The sequence below is a fragment of the Neofelis nebulosa genome, chromosome 14 (genome assembly GCF_028018385.1).
Source record: "Neofelis nebulosa isolate mNeoNeb1 chromosome 14, mNeoNeb1.pri, whole genome shotgun sequence".
In the NCBI taxonomy this organism is placed as follows: domain Eukaryota; kingdom Metazoa; phylum Chordata; class Mammalia; order Carnivora; family Felidae; genus Neofelis; species Neofelis nebulosa.
Genome location: NC_080795.1, coordinates 53,205,517 through 53,228,381, shown reverse-complemented (window position 1 = coordinate 53,228,381; position 22,865 = coordinate 53,205,517). Strand labels below are relative to the sequence as shown.

Sequence of the window (22,865 nt, the reverse complement as noted above, 5' to 3'; positions counted from 1 at the left end):
GGTTGGTAAGTTCGAACCCCATGTCTGGCCGTGCTGACAGCACTGGACCCTGCTTTGGATTCTGGGTCTCCCTCTCTCTCTGCCCCTCCCCTTCTCATGCTCTCTCTCTGTCTCAAAAATAAAATAAACATTAAAAAAAGAAAAAGAAAAAATACATAAGGCTATAGAGATAAAGTGAATGATAAAACAGATGCAGTAAAATTTAAACATTGCTAATACTTGGAAAAGGGTATCTGGGTTTTTTTGAAATTACACTGAAATAAAATGCACAAAAATAAACACTTTGGGAAGCAAAGACAATCTCTTGTTTATTTATTTACTTTTTATTGTTTATCTCTTCCAAGTAATATATATGTGTGTGTGTGTGTGTATGTGTGTGTGTGTGTATGCGTGTATATAGGCTCCATAAGGGCGATGGTCCTGTCTTCCTTGCTCACCACTCTGTCCTCAGCACCCATAACAATGTTAATATATAGGACTTCAATAATTATTTGTTGAATGAATAAAAGAACATATGAAGACAAATTACAATAGAACCCTTTTCTTCTTCCTTTCCTTTCCTTTCTCTTCCCCTTCCCTCCCCTTCCCCTTCCTCTTCCTTCCTTCCTTCCTTCCTTCCTCCCTCCCTCCCTCCCTCCCTCCCTCCCTTCCTCCCTCCTTTCCCCTTCCTTCCTTCCTTCCTTCCTTCCTTCCTTCCTTCCTTCCTTCCTTCCTTCCTTCCTTCCTTTCTTGTAGCTTCATGCCCAGTGTGGAGCCCAATGCAGGGCTTGAACTCATGACCCTGAGATTGGAGGCCTAACCAACTGAGACACCCAAGCACCCCAACAATAGAACACTTTTGTCTTTAATTTTATACTCTCCTGAAACCTTACACAATCTAAAGTAAATTTTTTTTTCAAAAGAGGAAACAATTCTCAAAGAAATGAGGCATAAAAGACAACAATTTCCTAACCCCCAACCCTCCCTCTTAGCAGAATATTAGGAAACTTTTCTCTGGGAAATATGACCAACCCTAGTGAGAATAATTAAAGAAATTACATTTTTATTTCTCTCAATAAATTCCTCAGTTTATTTATGGTCCATTTTTATAATAATTTTCAAGTTGACAAGTATCACCCAAATGATAAGGTTTTTTTTAATGTTTATTTATTTTGGGGAGAGAGACAGAGCATGAGCAGGAGAGGGGCAGAGAGAGAAGGAGACATAGAATCTGAAGCAGGCTCCAGGATCTGAGCTGTCAGCATAGAGTCCAATTTAGGGCTTGAACTCACAGACCAAACCGGTAGGTAGATCATGACCTGAGCTAAAGCTGGACGCTTAACCGACTGAGCCACCCAGGCACCCCCAAATGATAAGTTTTTAAAAATCAGTCTTTTAATCTCTCATTTTAAAATAGAAGCAAACAAAACCAATATTGCACTGTATATTAACTAACTCGAATTTAAGTAAAAATTTGAGAAAAAAATACAAGCAAATAGCCAATAATTATCAAATATCAAGAAAATCCTTAAAGATAAAAAGATAAAGGCCACAACTGGAATAAACAAGATCATGTGCTATAAAGAAAAAGTTAAAAGGAGAAAGAGAGCTCTTATAATTAAAAGAATGAAAAGGGTGATGGAGAATTCTTTATATGACTTGGATGATAAAGTTGAGGGCAAATTTCAGAAAGTAGAGAAAAAAAGACAGATGAAAAATAGGAGAGGTAATATAGGAAATTTAAAAGACAACTCTTATGTTCAATATTTGAACAACAGTTCTTCCAGAAAAAAAGGAGAAAAGAAAATGTGTGTGGGGGGAGAGAGATCATCCACAAAATCACCAAAGCACAGGTGCAGAATGGAAGGACATGAATTTGCAGGTTTAAAGGGCCACCAAACTTCAACAAGAGCAATGAAAAAAGATCCACAACATAGTACTGACAGTGAAATTGTAGGCTAAAGCTTCTGGGACTGGGCTCCAGACAGGAACATAAAAAAGAATCAGCGAGTAGAATGGCTTTGGCCTTCTCAAATGTAATATTGGAGGGTAAAAGACAGCAGAGTAATGTCTCCATATTACTAAAAAAAAATAATCTCAATATATAATTTTATATTCAGATAAGTAATCAGTTGTGAGGGTAGAATAGGGACATTTTTAGAAACACAAATTCCCCCCAAATTTACTACTACACAAAATTTTTCAAGAAAGTCTTGGAGAATGTCCTTCACCATAGTGACGGTTCACTTGGAAAGGGGAAGATGTGGGATGCAGGAAACAGAAAATCCACCAGAGGTGAGAGGGAAAGGGAATTCCCAGGAAGATAGTGAAGGGACATTCCAGAATGACAACCCAAAGGGTAACCAGTTCAGCTGAAGCATGCCAGAGACTTCAAGAGGAACTTTAAGTAGATGAAATTGATGGTCTACTTGGTATGAATAAACATATTAAGAGGTGATTAAGAACACCAGAAGAATGTTTGGATTGAATTTCTGGTAAGTCACAGAATACAGAAAACAAGGTAATGATAATTCCAGAGAAAACAAAAAGTTACATAGGAAAGTCACAGTAGTTACAGTTTACTACATGACATGACTCTGAATAGCATCAGTCAGAATAACATAACCACTCAATATTGAGCTAACCATATGTGAAAGATGAGGGGATGGTGTGTAGGGAAGAAGCAGGAGGAAAAGGGAATAAGTTCTCTTTATTTTTATCATGGAAAATCTGTAGATTTTATAACAGTCATGATTCAGTCAGGATAGCAGATTCACTAGGTGTTGTAGATGGAGTTATTATAGGAATTAGATCTCACAGAATTGTGAGAGAAGCTGAGAAAATAAACATCTGGAAGGGGAATTGGAGAATCAGAGGAGTCACTAATGTGTCTGAAAAGCCAAGCATCCTAACCACCATAGTGCCACAGCAAAGGGAGAATTTGTGGAGAGGTTTCTGGAAATCTATTGTCTCTACAGCTAGTTGTCTAGTCACAGGCCTGAGGTCTCTAGGTCAGCAGGGCCACCAATCAGGAAGAAGGGCTATATGTAGAAAAGGGTGAATTTCAGGCTGGTACCCACTGTGTACCTCAGCCTCTGTCCATCAGCACATCTACTACACAAAGGCCTTCAGAAATTCTTGACCACTATTTCTGTCCCCACACATCTCATGTAAATGCCTGTTTTAGCCAGCTCTAACTCCCAAATCATTACATGGCAGGTGATTTGGGAAATACAGTTCCCAGATTAACCCAGGGATAAGTACAAACTACAACAGTCCGTCCTCTTGACAATCTAGCATCCCATACACACCTCTGTTAACCACATTTAACTGCCAGATAAAAACAAAAGCAAACTGATACTTCCACAGAACATGGTGTACCTATCCACTCAGAAACATATTGACCTTCTTTCCAAAAGAGAATCCACAAAGTCTCATATGTTCTTTTATTCATCTTGGGGTGATATTCATTCTTTTAGCTGAGTCACGCTCACTATGTCATATGTTGTGGTTTAATACTGTGATGTAAGGTTAACTACAATTTACGCATCTTACATTAGTAGAGGAAGGGGAGAGGACAGAATATTGATATTTGATATTTATATCAAATCAAGGAAGAAATACTTATTATCTGTTTCTGCAACTAGTCATACGATGGTAGCTGGTATTTATAACTTACTTTTTCCCTAGGACTGAAATAGATGGGCAGCCTCATAAAGTCTTACTTGATTTATATAACAGAAAACCTTTAGGTCTGGCTTACAGAAATGTAACTTGAGTTACCACAATACAGAATCACAGCCTCTTAACCAATCCCAGACTTGAGCCGGTTCACAGCCCCAGAGCTCTTTAAATGAGGAGGAGGTCAGTTTCTGAGCAAGGACCCTCACTTTAAGTCTTTTTCCTGGCCTTCCCCAACAGGACCTTGGGTCATTTACTCAGATGACTGTGTTTTAAGTAAGTAGACATAGCCAGACTTTTGGGGACTAACATTAAATTATTAATACGTAACATGTCAAGAAAGGGGCCTTATGAAGACTGGGTAATTAATGGCATTTTGGCTTGGGTCCATCTCTCAGTGGGACTAGTGGGTCTCCAAATTCACACCATGGTTATTTTCTGTTCTGGAGTGAATAGTTAGAGTAGTCATACTCAGCAACTAGAAGAACCCTCATGTTGGTTCTCTGATCTGTATATATATATATTTTTTGCATTATTATGTATATAATGTGTGTATTATTATTTTTAAGTTTTCTGTATTGTTTCAAAGTTAAAATGGCTTATAAAGATGCATATAATACTGCAAAGTAAATACATTAAGTGAGAAAAGCACAGCAAAGTGAAAATAAGGCTAGAAATATAAAATGGAGCAAGAAATGAGACGAGTAGATAAAGTGCCTGCCTATCTTGTATACTTGCTGAGGGTAAGCCACAAATTTGCTCTTGAGCTGTTACACAATTCATTATAATTGTAAGTTAAAGACCAATTGCTTAGCAGAGGCATATCTATTTTGGATACTAATAGTGAAAAAAAGTTCTGGAGAGGGTATTTCCTGCTCTTAGGGATTACCTGTTCTATTATTTCAATTAGCATGGCTAATTGCGTATCAGAGAAAAAGTTCTCTTTATATTTATGAAACTGAGTCTAAGTCTTAAAATGGCTGAGAATCATTCTGTCTCTCTTGTCATTGACCAAGTGTAGTAACACTTCCTTCCAGCAACCACATTCACACAGAAAAGAATGGAAATGACACATATTGCTTTAGTTCAAAAGAGTTCAGAGCACACAAGATTAAGTAAAAGAAATAATTGTAAACCTTCAGGTCAAATCTTGAGATTTCTCTTATGAGCTGGTCTGAGTTGGACTTCCTTTGAAGAGAGCCTCCTGGATCTATTCCATGAGGGTGGAGAGCAAAATGAGAAAAAAAGCCTTATCACATCAGTCTACAGAAGAGTTCTCAAATAGCAGAACATAGTATTAACATTTGGAGAAGTCAAATATTTACACATTTTTCGAATGTTAAATAAGTGATTATAGTGTGGCTTTTAAAAACAACAAATTAGCCTGGATAAGGACTGGTCAGTGACCTTGTTGAAGATCTTTCATATTAATCAATTTAATTATTTCATACAAAATATAAATGAACATAGGCTATCACATGCAACTAGCAAAATAAACACTCAACTTATATTTAAGAGGAAAACATTATGCTCTCAATACTAATACAGTGGCAAAAATGCCATAATTTGTTTTGAGCTAATTAATGAATAAATTCTAGACTGGAAGGGAGAGTACAACATCAACAAATTTCAACAATGAATAAGAAAATTTGGGAAACTTTAAACGTGAGAATATGAATATCTGCTAACATAAGAGAACTCTAAGGCAATTAGCTAATGAAAATGAGACAAAGTCAACTAAATCTGTGAATATAAGGGTCAGAAAATTTTAAATCTGCTATAATGTAGCTACATCATAAAATCACTAATGTCTTATGGTTTTTAACATAAAAAATATATAGTAGTAAACTCCCAAATGAAAATTTAAAAAGAATGGCATGGGAAAGAGCTTTTACAAGTATGACACAAACAGAAGTCTATACAAGAGAACACTGAGAAATTGAACTACATAAAAGTATTTTAAAATTTGCAGTACAGTAATTGTATACATTAAAACAAAGTTAAGGGGCACCTAGGTGGCTCAGTTAGTCGAGCGGCTGACTCTTGATTTCTGCTCAGGTCATGATCCCAGGGTCATGTGATTGAGCCCCTCATTGGGTTCCACACTGGAAGTGGTGCCTGCTTGGGATTCTCTCTCTCTCTCTCTCTCTCTCTCTCTTTCTCCCATGGCCCCTCTCCTCAACTCTCACTCTCTTTCTCTCTAAAATATAAAGAAAAACAAACAAAAAGAGTTAAGAGAAAAATCACAAACTTGAGAAAATATTTGCAACAAAAATCAAGATATTATATATGCGTGTATATACATACACATATGTGTATATGTACATATATGTACATATGTATATATGTATGTATATATGTACATATACACATATGTATATATGTATATATGTATGTATATACATATATATACACATATTATGTGTGTGAATAGATAGATAGATAGATTCTACAAAGAAAAAATAAATGACCTAAATGACCAAGAACATAGAAAACAAGGTAAATGAAATCTTTGGATAATTCATGAAAAAGGAAAATGAAATAGTTTGAGCATATTAAAAACATATAATATTACTTAAAAGAAATAAAAATGGAAACTACTGGTACCCTTGTTTGCCCAGGAGTGTCAAAGATCAGAACATGTTGGCCAGTATACAAGGAGATGGACACTTTTATGCATTGCAATTTGATAGAACCTCTGTGGGAAGTAATTTTAAGAATGCACACATACACACATATCCAACTGTTTGATCCAACTTTTCTGCTTTTAGGAATTTATAATGCAATGGTAAAATGAACCATGAAAAGGCTAATGGAAACATTGCTTATAACAGAAAAAGACGAAGATGATCTAAATGTTATTGGTAGGGAGCTGGCTAAATACAACCATGCAATGAAATGATCTGTGATTATATAAAAAGAACAAGAAAGTTTTTTATGAGCTGATACCAAATGAACTTTAAGACACATGAAAAAAAATCGAGGTGCAGATCAGTGAATATAGTATTCTACTAGTTGCATAAAAGGGGGAAGAATATAGTACATATAGTATGTGTACATACACATACACCCATTTTCTTGATAAGCACAATGTATCTCTGGAAGTATACTCAAAATCTGGAGAGTTATACACAAATAACTGGTTGTCTCTGAGGAGGAGAATTGGCTTGCTAAGGGAGAACCCATTCATGGTATCTTCTTTATTGAGGATTGAATTTTAGCTATATCAATGAATTACAAGTGACAAAAGTAAAGTACACAATTTGCCTTCCATCCATAGTATCATTCCCTCACTTGACCTTCTCTATCGCCAATGAGTGGTATGAAGTCAATCTCACCAGTATGTTTCTCTGTAAACAGACACCAGGCACACATCTATTTATAAAGCTAGTTTAATGAAACCACCATCTAAACTCAGCTTGAAGAAAAAGTCCATTGAGTCTCCAAGATGGAGAAACTGAGCTGTGAGGCTCAACAACAACACATTCAGAGTTTAGAAATGAAAGGAAGCAGAAATATGGGATTAAAGTTAATGATAGTTTAGGATCTGCTAGGGTTGTATTTTTTAGTAGCAAGAACATTCCTGGGTTCTTGAAATCAGGAAAAATATTCAGTGAATGGCAAAGAAGAAAAAAGTCTGCATTATCAACAGAGTAGCCCCAAAGCGATTAAGTGTGAGACTCTAAGTACCCCCCAAAATAAATGTGACTGATTTTTGAGGTTCAGTGGTATCCTTTAAAAAAGCAGAGACAGACCAATGATGAGTCTGTCCTCATACTGGTTAGACCCTATAGAAACAAACTTCTTGATGGAAATAGAAAATTGTGAACCAGAATATGGCAGAGATGAAAGAGATCTTATTCTGTTTCCTAAGAATACTGCCAAGGAAGCTAAGATCAAGCAAATTGCCAAATGTGACCTAGGTGGTTAATGGTGGAGTTAGATCTACTTGGTTTTGTGCTGTTTGCCCTTAAATATTTTGGAAGATAATGATAACCACGGATCTTGAATGGGTCTCAAAGCTGTATAAAAAGGCAGGGAACTTAGAGAAGTCTTTATTCTCCTATGCATTTAACTTCTTTAGAAGTGCAATAAATTTGGTGTGTGATATCTATGATGGTGGAGGAATATCTACTGGAATATCAAGCCATCATGCTAAATGCTGGGCCACTCCCTTAGCCTAAATGTTTCCAATCGCTTCCAATTCTGTGATAAAAATCAAAGACTGAAAGCTGAGAAACAGATCCACTGTTCCTGCATGTGTTTTGTCAACTCTATTTGTGCCCTGCGGGCCAGTCTCAGGGGCTGAATTTTCTTATCTAGGAAATGGGACCAGTGACCTCAACTCGGATTTACTTGGATGTTCTCAGGCATGCATAAAGGAAATAACACTGAAGTTCTTAGCGCATAAATGTTGTTATGTAATAGTGATGTCTGTAAAAAAAAGTTATGGATAGGCAATAATGGAATCGTTAATAAACAGGACTCTTCTAATAGTCTTATTGTTTCTACAAGATTGTCTCAAGTTTCTAAATTTCTGAACATCTCCTGAAACTGAGGCATAGAAAAGGAAATTTAAGCGGTACAAAATTCTAGCATATGGTCATATCTACAAACGTTCATACTGCCGCGGTTAGCAGTAAAAAAAAAAAATCTTATCTTTGGCCTAAGGAGTAAATACATTCATTCCTACAGCAATGAAGGCAGGACCGAAGATTTCATCAGAATGAAATCAGTAGCATCAAGTGTATTCTCCAAACCTAAGGCACTAGATGTTTAAATCAGGAGTCTTTGAGGCTGGAGGGAGAGAGGAGGATTATGACTAAGAAATACTTGAGTGGAAAGTGAACTTTCCTTTAAAGAAACAAGGTCCCAATTTCTTGAGTACTGCAAGCAAAGGACTACAAGTTTTTAAAGTTTTTGTGGAGAAGAAACAAAGTCAAGAAATAACACTTCTGGGGATAAGCAAAAGCTGTTGGAAATACCCCTTTCACTCCGTACACTGAAGGCACGTTTTAATTTCAGCCTGCTAACAGATCGTCCTATAAAACAAAGGAAGACGTAAATTAAAAAGTGGCAGAGATGGGGTAGCTTTCGGGATGCGGCTCAAGTTCAAACCCAGCGGGTCAGAATCAGCAGTCCTGGCCGGTAGCTCAGGAAGGACGGTTTAGGAGAAGCCGTCAGTCCGTCAGATGCTCCTGCAGGAAGGTCAGGGCAGAGGTTGGAAACGACCCCCGAGCACCCGAAAAAGACGCCTTGGGGGTGAAGACAGCTAGGCTCCCCGGCGCAGCGAGGTAAGGGGGCGCCCCCATCCTAGCCACTCCTCAGTTTAGCCAAGCACTCCAGGAAAGCCCGGAGGGGATTTGCCTCGGGTTGGGCTCGCTGGAGGCTGTCAGCGCTCTTTAGGACCACAGGGAAACCCGAGAGTTTCTGGCTTTAGGACCCAGGAACTCCGAGGCAGCCTGACACAGATGCCTTGGACCACAGCACCACCTACTTATAGAAGCATCCCGAGCCTCAGCCCGGCTGCATCTCCGTCGGAAAGTGCGCTCGCCACATCCCTTCGGCCTCGCGGGAGCGTTCTGTCTCCCACAGCTTGGAAAGGGAGAAATCCCTGACGTGAAGTGGCTGTGGAGTAGAGCCTAGGAAACCGCCCAGTTGGATAGGGACCCAGAAAGAGAGCGGTCGTGCCGGTCGCCCGAGCGCCGCACTCACCGGCGGGGACGCAGCATCCCCGAGGCTGCGGACGCGCCCGCCCCGCCGCGCTCCGGCTAGCGCCGCCAGCCCAGCGGACCGTGGGCGCACTGCGAGCCCGCGGCGTCCGCCGGAATCCCGGAGCTGCCGGGCGCTCCCGGCGGCTCCCGGCAAACTTTTCCCCAGCCCACGTGCTAGCGAGGCGCCTCGCTTCCCCAGCCCGGGATGGAGCGCCGCGCCTAGGCAAGCCGCACCGTCCGAGACGTAAGTGCCGCGGTAGGCGACCCGCGTCCGGCCACCGCGGCCAAGGCGCTTGCTTACCCCCACCGAGGGACCCAAAGGCCAGCGGGGGCTCTTTACACCCTGCTCCCGCGGAGCTCTTTCCTTTCCCGGGAGCAGCCTCCCGACGCCCTTTCCCCTGGGTCGGAGCCTGTAGCTCCGCAGACGTTGCGAATTCACTGATTGTAAATCACCCTCCCCACCAAATCGCCGGCAGCTGTGCGCTCGGGGTTAAACTGCCCCGCAGCTCGTGCCTGGCGGTAGGTTCGCGTCCCCCTCCCTCCCCTTCTTAAATTGGGGCGCGCGAAGAGGCGGTTGTCTTCCCGGGGCGCTCTCCACTCCACGTCTCCTCCTCGTCTCTCAGGTTCAAGGCTTGAGAGATGCTGACCGCGCAGAACTGACCAGTGCGGTCCCCGGGCTAGTGGCCACTCACCCTTTGCATCTTCCCCAGCAGCGCGGTGGGCGCCGGCTACTTGGATGAGCTCTCCAGTTCCCCGACTTTGAGAGGCGCCTGTCCCCCGCCCGACCGCCCAGATGCAGTTTCGCCTCTTCTCCTTTGCCCTCATCATCCTGAATTGTATGGATTACAGCCACTGCCAAGGCAATCGATGGAGACGCAGTAAGCGAGGTGGGTCCTACTCTGCCCGAGGTGCGTGGGAGCCGGGTGGGATCGAGGCGGAGGCGGGTCGCGGCACTCAGGCGGGGGCTCCCGGGGCTCAGCTGGGCAGACAGTGCCCTCTACCTCGCTCTCGCGCGCCACCGCTCCGCACTTTGTTGGCCCCTGAACTCGGCGGAACGCAGTCTTTTCCGTTCTCAGTAGGCACCGCGAGCGGGAGAGAGAGGTGCGGAGAGCCGGGGGAGCCCCGAGGGCGCTCAGGGCTAAGTGGTGCGGTCCGTAGCCGGTTCGTTGCCACGCTTCTACTCCTCAACTCTGCTCTTTCGCTCTCCTTTCTTATCGGGCATCCAGTTTTTCTTGTTCTTCTGCTTCTCTGTCTTCATTTCTTTTTGGTTCTCTTACCCATCTCCCGTGCAGCTCATCTGTCTCTACATTCCTCACCCACGTGCGCCCCAGATCGCTTTGAACACCGCCTAGTAGTGTGTGTGTGTGTGTGTGGGCGGTCGAGTGAGCGAGCGCAAGCTGAGGAGGGGTACCAAGTCGAGGTGGAGGACCTAGACTTACAGGGAAAGGGAATAATTGACCTCTATTTCTGGAACCTAAGACTAGATGGGATGGTTTATTGAACTTTTTGCATCGAGCAGCAACTTGTACGCAGGGTTTCGGGGTGGGGGCATTGATGTTTTGGGGACAGGGCTGACTTTGCTCTCTCCATGATACTCCCCGCAAAAGTAGCCGTTTATGTTCTCAATGAAATTCACTTGGGGCTTTTTAACCTCTCCCTTAATCTCCATCGCTTGTGTGCGCTGCAGGGAAGGCGAGGGAAGGCCTCCAGAAAGATTTCGGAGAGCTAGCTTTCAGGCAGATTTACTGTGCGCCCATTTCTGTCTGAGTCCTGCTGTGGCTGCAGCTAATCCAGCTGCATTTTAGGGGAAGGGCTGCTAGACACAAGTCATCTGGGGGATTTAAACACAGCCTCAACACACACACACACACACACACACACACACACAGAGTCAGTGTATTACCCGCGCATGGACGGTGCATAGCAGCCCCTTAGAACTGTCTTCGACTAGCAATTTGGACTTTGGCACAGTTAGGATTTGTCTTGAAGTTAACAAATTTCGAACCCCCGCCCGCCCTCGCACCCCGGGATCTAAACGTCGCACTCGACTTGTGATGTGATTTGTCTAGAACCCATTTAATAGAATCTCTGGTCCTGCACCCAGATTTTGGAGAGCGCTCTTCACGCCCTAATTTTTCATAGCTTTTTAGGACGTTATTAAGCTGGAGATTGGCGGGCCCAAGGGCAGAGCTCGGGGTAACTGGTGGTGTGCGATTTCAATAACCTCCGCTCTCCAGTTGACGCTACGGATCTGTGGTTTTTAAAAAGGCCACCCCTTCTCTTTTTCCCATTTCTGGCATTTGGAAAATGCTTATTTTCAGAAACCATTGCGCATAAAAATGCTAGGGAGAAATTTCTTCCCAGAAGCCATGAAAGTTTAATATTGATGTTCGTCCTGAAAAAGTCCTTTTCCATCTCCTCCTCCATCTCCCCTCCCCACTGCCTCCTCCCTCCACCTGCTATTTTCTTTTCAGGTATTATTCGCAGATCTGGCAATTTTTGGTTACACTGTGGTCAAGTGTGTTTGGAGAGACTGTCTCCCCACCTACCAGCACACGATGCAGTCTACTTGGTCGGAAAAAAACTGAGGTGCTTTAAGTTTGTGCAAATATAGAAATTCCTAAGACGCACATGCCAGGTTGTTCGTTAGGTGACTTACTAATCCCGCGAGGTCTTTCTGATCCACACTGCCTGTCTCATTGTGGCCGAGGGAGGAAGATGCTAACATAACGTTTTAGTAGAACTTAACACGGCGATGCTGGATGGAGGACATTACAGCACCCCTGCGGCCAGAAGTGGTATTGCATGAGTTTCCCGGCCGTGGCGTCTCTTAACTTGGCCCTGTGCCGCCTTAGGTATCTGAGGCAAAACCTATTCATTTCAAAGCTGCTTGGCAAAATCTCATAGCAATTACCTTCCATGTCCCCAAGTGCTGACACTTAGAAACCCAATTCTAAAGCGTGCAATAGTGACTTTTACCAAACCAACCTTTCAATTTAATAAAATTCAACTGCTTTCAAGTACGTGTAAATTGGTAAGGTTGTAAAGGAAAAATATCAAAGTTTGCCACTCCTCCCCACCCCCCTCCACCCCCCCCCCCCCGGCCTTTTCTTAACAGATGTCCCTTCCCAAATTCCAAGTTTCTGGCTAAAATAACTACGGGTTTTAAAAGTGACCACACTATTTGTGCCAACAAAGGGTGTACTGTGTTTTTAATTAAAAGTGGAACTACTTGAAGGCCTGGCTAGACAGCACAGGGTGATAGTAGCTTTTCTGCTTTGCAAGAAAGCTTAGGGATTGCATTGTGAGTGTATTGAGATGAATAGAGATCTAACTCAGGTTGTGTGAATTGTCCCTCTTCACAAACTTAAGCTGGTTTTAATTGATCTCATGTCCACTGATTGATTCTACACCAATTGTTGTGCCTACCAAACAATTGGCTTTCCCAAAGGAGATTGATTTAAATTAGTTCTTTGGTGAATGCCTGACCACTAGCCAAATCATGTCAGTAGTGACAGTTGACACGCTAGAGCCTATTGTGTACCAACATTTCCCCTTTTCCCTTTGTTTTGGGTAGTGGCAGTTAAATATTACTTTCTAGGGAGAAAAGTGATTAGTACCTTCTCTCCCCCTCCTGCCCCCCCCCAAATAAAGAAGTGTTGTGGCTTAGAAGATCAGTTATTTTTTTGGCTTTGTGCTACTGTGCAGGCAGCCGAGATCCCGGGATTGGTTAGACTGATGCCTGCGAGCTGATGCTTTTATTTTTTCTTCCATATTCCATCTGCAAATAATCAAACCTTCACTGTGGAGCACTCTCAGAACTCCTTTGGCATTATGTTTAGTCTGCTCTATGATCTCAGATGCTCTATAATATCATTTTCTTAATGAAATAAAATTCTTGGCAGAGACTAGATAATTTAGTCAGTTAAAATCAATTGCATCCAGTTTGGAATAGAGAGCAGATATATCATTTAACTGTATGTTCTATTTCAAAATCTAGCCAGAGGACTGAGAGAATAGAATGTCAACCTTCCTACTTTTGGCCAAACCTAGTATGTGGGAGAGATCACCATAAACCACAGTACCTACAGTCTTTCTTCCTCTTCTTTAGAAAAAAAAATCCTAAAATAAAAATGTATTTGATAATCACTCATAGGGCCTGGTAACAATAATTTTTAATTAGGCCCAAACACAATAGAGAATGAATATCGTGTAGAGAGGAGACCCATGCCAACATTTTGAAAAGCTGATAGACAACTCATGTTTTGTCTACATGGTAACGTTGTAACTCCTTGGCCCCCTCACCCCACCCTCTTGTTCAAAAGTATAGTCATTATTAGCTACTATTAGCCCCACTGCCTGTATCTGCCTTGGAACCACTTATGATTTATTTATATGGTAAATTGTGTTGATGTGTCTCATTCTTTGAAATGGTCGTAAGCCACATTTCAGGCTGACTTACCGAAAGGTGGATAGACAAATTATAACTTTATTGCGGTTTCCGAGCTTTCTTGAGGTTGGAATGCAGTGACTTAATTATCTATCTCCTTCATTCTCTTTACATTTTAATCAGTGATTTGTGAAAACTTTTTGATACAACTCTTTAAAAGCAGCAAGACTCCTGGATATGTAGTTGGTGTTCCTGGTGGTTGGTTGGTAGGGGGCAGAGTGAGACAAGTGTTTCCTGCCTAGCCTTTTCCATACTAAAGCCCCAGCTTCTCCCTCCCATAACCTCTCATTTTCCCTAAGATTAGATTTGGCTTCCTCTATGAAACGGAAGTGTTTATCACAAATAGTGTGGTATGTTTCTGGTAATCGAGGTTGGTGAAAAACATTTCTCTTCTATGTTATAGGGCTACATAAAAACTTGATGAAGAGATTGGAGATACTTGGTTTTACAAGTACTTTTAATGCTAGCTTATTTCTTTTGGTATTCTTTCAAAAATACAAATGGCACTTGGGACATAGATTTACCTACACTTAAATGAAGAAGATTTAAAATGTTTTGTATATTAGCTTTTTAAGGTTCCAGAGTATTTCAGAAAATATCCTGTGATGTTTAACTTTGCATATAAATATGTTCTTTCTTTACTTCTCTTTTGTTAATGGGCTGTTTTGTTCTTCTAGCATAATTCTGAGTTTTTCTGGCTAGTATCTTACCAGTGCACAGAGGTTAAAAATCGGCTGTGTCTCAACCAACATTTTGTTATGCTACTGAAATTTGGAAGCGATTCAGAATAGGTGATGTTCCCCCCAGGCCTCCATTTAATTCTGGCTTTCTTTATCTGCTTATAAGTCCAGCTTGGGTAGAAGCCAATATTTGTAGAAATCACAAGTTGGAAATGACGCTTCTAATTCCTTAATGTAAAACCACCTCTTGACTTATTCAGAGATGAACTGGCCAGTTTTTGGATCATCCAAGATACATTTTACTTCATTCCTTCCAACTGATTGCCTTTTAAACCTTTTTACTCCCCTGGGGATCAGCACCCTTACCCCTCCTAAGTGTAGGAAATAAATGACAGTCAAATCATTTGATAAAACACATGATAACCACTATGCTAAAAGGGGATGATAAGCTCTGGGATGAAAATAGTTTTAAATTTCCCCCCTTTTTTGCCCCCAAAATGTCATGATCACTTTTTCCCATTATCTGCAACAATCAAGGATTGGTCATTAGGTACACTGTTGCATGTCGATATTTACACATTTTCATAATTTTAGCTTGAGTAAATATGGAAGATGCTAATTATGAGAATTTATGAAATATGGAAAGTGCTAATTAATGCTGAAGAGCACATATAATGCATATAATTGTATATGTGCTAAGGAAAGGATATATACACGTATAGGTGTATGTGTTTTCATGGGTGTGTAGAGAAAGAGATTGGGGTGGGATGACAATGGAGATCGGGTCTTCAGAACTAAAAAGGATTTTCACTCTTCTTTCCCAGTTATTCTCTTTCTCAGACTGAATGACGGGACCAGGATGGGAGTGGAGGAGAGAGAATGAGTAAGGAGAGTGTGCTTTTATTCTTTCCAAGGCCTGCCCCTCCCCCATTCTTCTCTCTTCTAGGACCCGCCCATGCCAGTCATCTTTTCAAGCATGCTGCTTTCCTCCAAACTTAAAATTTTTAATTTCCTTCTTTCCCTTGCTTTACAATCTCTTCTTTTTTAAAAAAAATTTTTTTAATGTTTGTTTATTTTTGAGACAGAGACAGAGCATGAACAGGGGAGGGCCAGAGAGAGGGAGACACAGAATCTGAGGCAGGGTCCAGGCTCTGAGCCATCAGCACAGAATCCAACATGGGGCTCGAACTCACGGACCGAGAGATCATGACCTGAGCCGAAGTCAGATGCTTAACCGACTGAGCCACCCAGGCACCCCTACAATCTCTTCTTTTTCTCACTTGTACCCTTCCCTTCATTCCCTTGTATTCCCTTGTTAATAGTCCTGTTTCATTCACCCTTCAATCAGTTACAATCTGGTTTTATTTCATTCACCCTTCAATCAGTCACAATCCACCATTTTATTGAAAAGGTTTTCTTAATGGTCCTCCGTACTTCTATTCACCTCATTGCAATGCCGCCAACATCCCTACAGGCCTCTTTGACTCATTTCTCTGGAGAAATCCCTCCTTTCCAAAGAAGGGCTCTTCCTTTGACCGGTGACTTCACACTCTAGTTTTGCCTCCTGTAGTTTACCCACTTCTCTTCTTTGGTCCCCTCATTCAGAGTAGGTGTACACCAGTGTTTATTTTCCTTTATTCTTTCCCTTGAGGGGATTTTATCCATCCCCGTATCTTCAACTGTTATTTCCATGTCAAGTCCTTCAACTCCAGCTCTGACTTAAAAACAAATATAAATATTCTTTACTTCAGAGTATATTCCCCTCTCACTTCCCAACTACTGCCATATGGATAGATAATCCATGCACCCTCATGTATGGATAGATAGGCCGTTCCATGCACACACAAGCTCGACAACTCCTCTCCTCTTCTGTGCCCTCTCCCAAATGTTTTCTCTGCCTATGTTTCTTATTCTGTTCATGAGGTTTGTGTGTCGAGGCTGGAAGCCTCACTGCAGTCTTTGCCCTCCCTAGTGCCTCTTATATCAGTTCATTGGGTCTAGTGCATGTACCTCAGAAATGTTTATATCCACCCCATCCTTTCTATTCCCAAAGATACTTCCTAGCTCACACCCTTGAGGACTCCTTATCTCCCAGCATCTACTACTTCACTCCATCCTTCATGAGGCTGCCATGTTGAATTTTTCTCAACCACAGATCTGATCATGTTATTTCTGTTAATAAACCCCCAAACATCGAGGTCTCCGTACTGACAGCAGAGCAAGTGCCAGCCTCTTTCACACTGCATTCAAGGCTTTCCTCACCATTTAACCACAGCCCGTTTCCAACTTTCCACCACCCTGGAAGTGCCACAAGCTTAAGCTTTCCCAGATTACTCCATTTCCAAGCATACTATGTGTTTTGAGGTTTTTAAGTTGTTGAGCATCTGGTGGTGCCCAGCTGAAGTCACTGCCTCTATGAAGCCCACTGGAATTTTCTGCCCTTTTTCTGAAGTCAGAATCTTATTCCCTCCTAGCTTTCTCGGCTCTCTGTGCTCCTCTTCAAGCATGCTCTTATTACTCCTTAGGCAAAATGTCTTACCCTAACCACATTTCAAACTCCTCTAGGGAGGAGCTTGGGGAGATTCATCTCCATATGCCCAAAGCAGGCCTTAACAGAGTGCTTCTCCACAAGCTGTGGCTGAACAAAAAGTCCTTGACTAAAAGATTTTGTCTGCCCTTGAAATAATTTTGGTAACTTGAAGTTTTTTTAAAAAAACTCTAAGTTATTTGCACATAGTTGAAGTTTGAATGAATCATTAGATAATAGGCATAATCTCATTATTTGCTCTTCTTCATTTAAAGACAAAAAAACGTTGATACATAAAAGCCTCCCCAGTCCAGCCCTCACTCTGAAGTCTCTTCTGATAATTTTCAAATTTCATAGAGCACACTAGTTACTGTTTGTATATCTGTATACCTGTTTATTATTCGAATGATAGATATCCCACGTGGCAGAGGAGTTTGGGCCAGCGAAGGGGAAATCCTGGGGTGAGGATAATATACATATTTTAAAAGATTTTTTTCTAGATTGAGGGTCAACCAATAATTGTTCATCCCAAAACACTCTTCCCATATGAATAATCATTTAGGGGAAAATAAAAGAAAGCAGTATTTCTTTTCCTAAAAGGCAATTATATTAATAACCTACAAAGTGCAGGAAAAACATTCAATCCGCATTCTTGTCTTCTGACTTGAGTATAATCAACCCATGTAGACACACCTATGAGAGACACAGGTGTGTGTGTGTGAGAGAGAGGCGGGGTGGGGAGAGAGAGAGAGAGAGAACAAGTTCATTTGTAGGTGTCAATAGACCCCATAGGTTGTTTTTGCATAATGCCTTCCAGGAGAGCATTGACCATTCACTATTTGGAGCAGGTGAGATCAATTTAGCATAACTGGAAAGTAAACTGCTTACTGAAATGCGATTTAAAAAACTAATGGTTAAGTGGAAGAGAGAACTAGAATTGAGTCCTCCTGAATTCGTGGCTCTTCTGTACACAATACATGTCCGACATAAACACTATTTAAAAAAAATCACCTTTGAACCCATTCAAAAGTCTTTTGAACTACAGACTTTTATGAAGCCTCAGAACTTCCTACAACTCCTAATTCTGCAAATAAAGTAACTAATATTAAGTAACTGAAGGCTGGATAGGTGAGTTAACTGAAGTGTAGGACCATAAGTGTGATCTGATTTTAAAAAATCTTTTTTTTCATACTTGTGGTGCTAAATGTTTTTATTATACTTTGTTTTTTGTATGTGTATTTTTGGAACCCTGTTATGTCTTGTACTCCAGTAGCCAGAATAAATATGTGTGTCTGTAGGTGTGTGCCCATGCAGATGGGTATGTCAGTGTGTGTATTTGTAGATGTATTCATGTATTTTATGTGTACTCACATATATGTTAAACCATCATAATCAGAATAACCAACCAAGGTTAGAGAAAGACTATTAAATATTCTTTTACTCTTAAAATGTAGAGTAATTACAGGTAGTTTTCCTTCTCATCTAGTTGCTTGGAGAAGACCTTTAAAATGTATTTAAAACTTTTCAATTTTCATCACTTGAAGGCTGTTAAGAGCATTTAGAGAGTTTAGCTTACTTAGCACCTCTCTTTATTATTATTTTTAATGTTTATTTTTGAGTCAGAGACAGAACATGAGCTGGTGAGGGGCACAGAGAGAGGGAGACACAGAATCTGAATCAGGCTCCAGGCTCTGAGCTGTCAGCACAGAGCCTGACATGGGGCTCAAACCCATGAACCGTGAGATCATGACCTGGGATGAAGTGGGATGCTTAACTGACTGAGCCACCCAGGCACCCAAATACTTAGCACACTTCTTTTGAGCAGGCTTTCCTAACTTGGGGTCAAGAGATGGGACTGGGGTTTTTGTGAGTCCCCTGAAAATTAGGAGCAAAACCTTTCTTTTTAGGGTGTAGAGAGGAGCTAAAGCTTTCACTGGAGTCTCAATGTGGCCATGGTTGATCTGTTTCCTTCAATAGGTTAAAGAAGCACTGGTTAAAGTAATAAAAGGTAGACCTTCTTAATTAACATGATGCTAAGTGGTTGTTTCAAGTTGATATATACCTTTGTCTAAAATTTTATTTTCCAGGTATGGGTTTCCAGTCATTTGCCATATGTATATTTCACAATATGAAGGCACATCAGAGGCACTATCTCAAGATTTATCCCCATAAATAATTACTTGGCTAATGATCCCTTACTCAAAGAGAATGGATGTTTAATTCTCTCCATTCTTCTAAAAAGTTTGTGGAAGTGTGAAATACACAGAATAAGAGGTTTTGTTAAAACCCTCTTCTCATATGGTCTAATTTTACTTCATTAATAAAATGGTAATATAGAGTTTTTAGAAATTGCTCTTGCAATTTTCTAGCTGATGACATAGGCTGGCATTGAAGTGATTCTTACATATTCTGCTGCTGGCTCACAGATTGGTCAAAACCAGGCAAACACACTTCCAATGAGGTCAAGTGGGCTTCTGTTAGGTGTTTGCTGGCTCAGTGGATTTTATATTTTTCTACGACGGTGGCTTTAGTGTCTCCCCTATTGCTGGATACAACTTGCCGACCAGCCACTCAGCGGTTAAAACTCAGTGATCGATAGAGGGCACACTTTGCATTCTTTTCCTGTGCTTTGTTCTCTGAAGTTCGGTAGGATGTGTGCTTACTTGCTTCGTCCTGCAGGCTCAGGTGGGAAAACTGCTGTGCTTTCTCCAGTAAGATTGATGCTGTGATCATCTTGATATTCATACAGAAAGGGAGCGGGGGAAAAAGGAATAGAGGGTTCAGCTTTACTGGAGCATTTCTGGTTTGGGTCCCTAATCCTTTTTGATAAGACCTCACCAAAAGGCAAACGTAATCAACCTCCTAGTTTTAAGATCTGTGAGACAAAGATGGTGTCAACTTAGAGGTGGTTTCCAGCTTCTACAGTCACTTTAAAAACATGAGTTTTAGAATAATGTTTTCCATAGAGTGCATGCCTGAAAATTCAAGTAACTGGTAAAATTTGGAGTTGTCCAAAACCAACTCCAAACAAACACTTGCCAATTAATTGTCTGCCAAAATCTTGAATCTTTATGGAGAACATACATGGCTTTTAATGAATCTCACAATTTTGCTTTTTGAGAATACTGAAAATTGTCCAATCTTTATTTTGAAAATCCAATGTTTTGTTAAAGGTTCTCTTTCTTCATGTAATAAAGTCTGACAGGATCTAAAAATCCTCTGGCCCCTCATTGTTCACCTTACATGCTGTGTTCTAATACCTCCTTCTTGTAGATAAAAGCTGGCTTTTAATGTTGAGGGATTTGCTAGATCAGCATTATGACTTTGCGTATTTATCACACCTTTTTTTTTCCAAGACCAGGTTTCAGTTTAGTTGAGTCATAGTGGGGTTAATATCCCCAAAGTGATAGATCCTGTGCCCGTTGTACCTCCCCCACCAGAGACTTTTGGGGTAACTATGACCCCTCCTTAGTCTTTTGGGGGTAACTATGGTATTTGTTGCTCTCTTCCACTACCATCATTGGTCTTTGGAGACTCTGCACTGAATGAAAAACCTTTGGCAGCCCAGTGGATTGAGAACTGCACCTGGGGCTCCAAGATTACCATCCTTAATATAAACTAAGGCAATTCTGATCTTTAACTTGTCATGCATTCGAGGTCGTTCTTGTAGGTAGAAGAATACTTCTGAAAAATTCTAATTTTTGATGCTTGAGTCTTGTTTTGTTTTTTAGAGGTTCTTTGTCTTTGGAAGTGTTTATGTATGTGTGTTTAAGGGTCAGGTTCATAGGGAAGTTGTGAGGAACTCTTGGGTGTTCTGGGCTCTCCTAAGTAGATAAGAAGTGGCAGAGAACAGCTGTATGTTGGGTAAATTGAGAAAATTACCTTAAATTTTTCTATTTAAGGATCTGGAATCTGTAATTCTTTGAGTGAAATTAGGGCTGTTGTATTCATAGCATTCCTTCTACTGGTGAAAGATACCTGTGGTCACTGTCCTTCCTTCAGGTGAGTATAGTAGAGAAACTTTGTTAAAATTAGGTGACTAAGTAATTTTAAAACTCCAGTATTGTTTGATAGTGGACAGATGTGGTTCCCAGGAGCATGATTAGTGGGTTGGGGTTGGTTTATTGTGGAGTTAGGGGAAGCTGTTTGTGCAACTTCTGGTCATCAGTAAGTCATACAGTGGCTGAGGTGATTCTTGACTGAATCCTGTCAATCATGAATGATTTCTTTGTCTCTCCTTTAAATAATACTACTCTGCAAATTGATCTAGGGCTGGGAAGTTCTCCCTTGAAAGTTGTCCAAAATTATGAATTTGGTGCAATGTAATTGTTCCCTTATGCAGAAATAAAAATTAGTCCTTTGCAGCCGCTATGGGTGATCAACATGATTTTGATTTGAAAGAGACTCAAGAGAATAATAACTATTGTAAAAGCTTTGGCAAGCTTCAAGTAATCCTCTTGTTGAATTCTGAGGGAAAGTTTGGAAGACATGGCAGAGCCTGGACCTAGAGAGGAGAAGAAAGAGGCAGGGACAAGATCACTCCTTTCCAAGACTTGTGGCCTGTTATGTGGAAAAATGATGTGATGTATCCTAACTTTTGGAGTTAGGAAAAAAAAAATGAAGGAAGCTCCTAGGAAGATTCCAGCTGTGTTTAGGAAATTACGCATTAATGAAAGAGCCTCTTTCTTGAAAATCTAAATCGCTGGAAATTGCCTTTTTCTAACAACAACAGGTATTTCTCTTTTTATTAACAAAGGGTATTTCTTTTTTTTTTTTTTTAATTTTTTTTCCAACGTTTTTTTAATTTATTTTTGGGACAGAGAGAGACAGAGCATGAACGGGGGAGGGGCAGAGAGAGAGGGAGACACAGAATCGGAAACAGGCTCCAGGCTCCGAGCCATCAGCCCAGAGCCTGACGCGGGGCTCGAACTCACGGACCGCGAGATCGTGACCTGGCTGAAGTCGGACGCTTAACCGACTGCGCCACCCAGGCGCCCCAACAAAGGGTATTTCTTAAGAGTGTTGTAAAGTTGGTGACTGTACTGAGTGTGGAGAGACCTCTAAGGACCATTCATACCGCAAGAGCCATGACAAACACATCTGTAATGCATCTGGCATCTACTAGGTACTTAAATAGAAATTCTTGTTGACAACTATGGACTCCAATTATAAGATGCTTAGCTTTCTAAATCGGATACTAAGCAAAATTACTTCATTAGGTTCTGCATCATGCCTCTGAGTCATCATTTGAAATGTTTGTAATAAACAATACTGCAATACTATAGATACTGAAGCTTAATCTGAATTCCTAAAAAAAGAAAGGGTCTATTTCTCAATTCTGACATGACCCTGATGTCAATTTCTAGAATGCTTCATTTTAAGAAAGCTAGATTTCTTTTTTTTAATGTTTATTATCAAGAGACAGAGATAGAGCATGAGCATGGGAGGGACAGAGAGAGGGGGAGACACAGAATCTGAAGCAGGCTCCAGGCTCTGTGAGCTGTCAGCACAGAGCCCAATGTGGGGCTCAAACTCACAAACCGTGAGATCATGACCTGAGCTGAAGTCAGATGCTTAACCGACAGAGCCTACCCAGACGCCCCCTAGAAAGCTAGATTTTCAATGCAGCTATAGCCAGCATGAGTTTATGCCATAATAAATATTTTGCTTTCTTTAATAGGTTTATGAGACTGGGTGATAAATAAGTGTTTGACAAAAATTCATTAATAATAGCTTGCACTTTACAAAAGCATAATTGCCTCTAAAAATACTTTTGGGAAGGTAGGGAAATGCAGGTACATCATCAAATGTTTCTTACTGAATTATATTTGACA

At 41.0% G+C, this 22,865-nt stretch overlaps 1 protein-coding gene across 1 annotated transcript in view; it reads left to right on the top strand.

The window, feature by feature from the left end:
- Window positions 1-10,154: 10,154 nt before the first annotated feature.
- The window catches only part of RSPO2 (R-spondin 2), a 164,784-nt gene continuing 152,073 nt past the window's right edge, over window positions 10,155-22,865 (top strand). Inside the window, exon 1 of the mRNA XM_058698840.1 lies at window positions 10,155-10,261. Coding sequence (XP_058554823.1) covers window positions 10,168-10,261 — 94 coding nt within the window. The 5' untranslated portion in view covers window positions 10,155-10,167. The remainder of the gene's footprint in view (window positions 10,262-22,865) is intronic.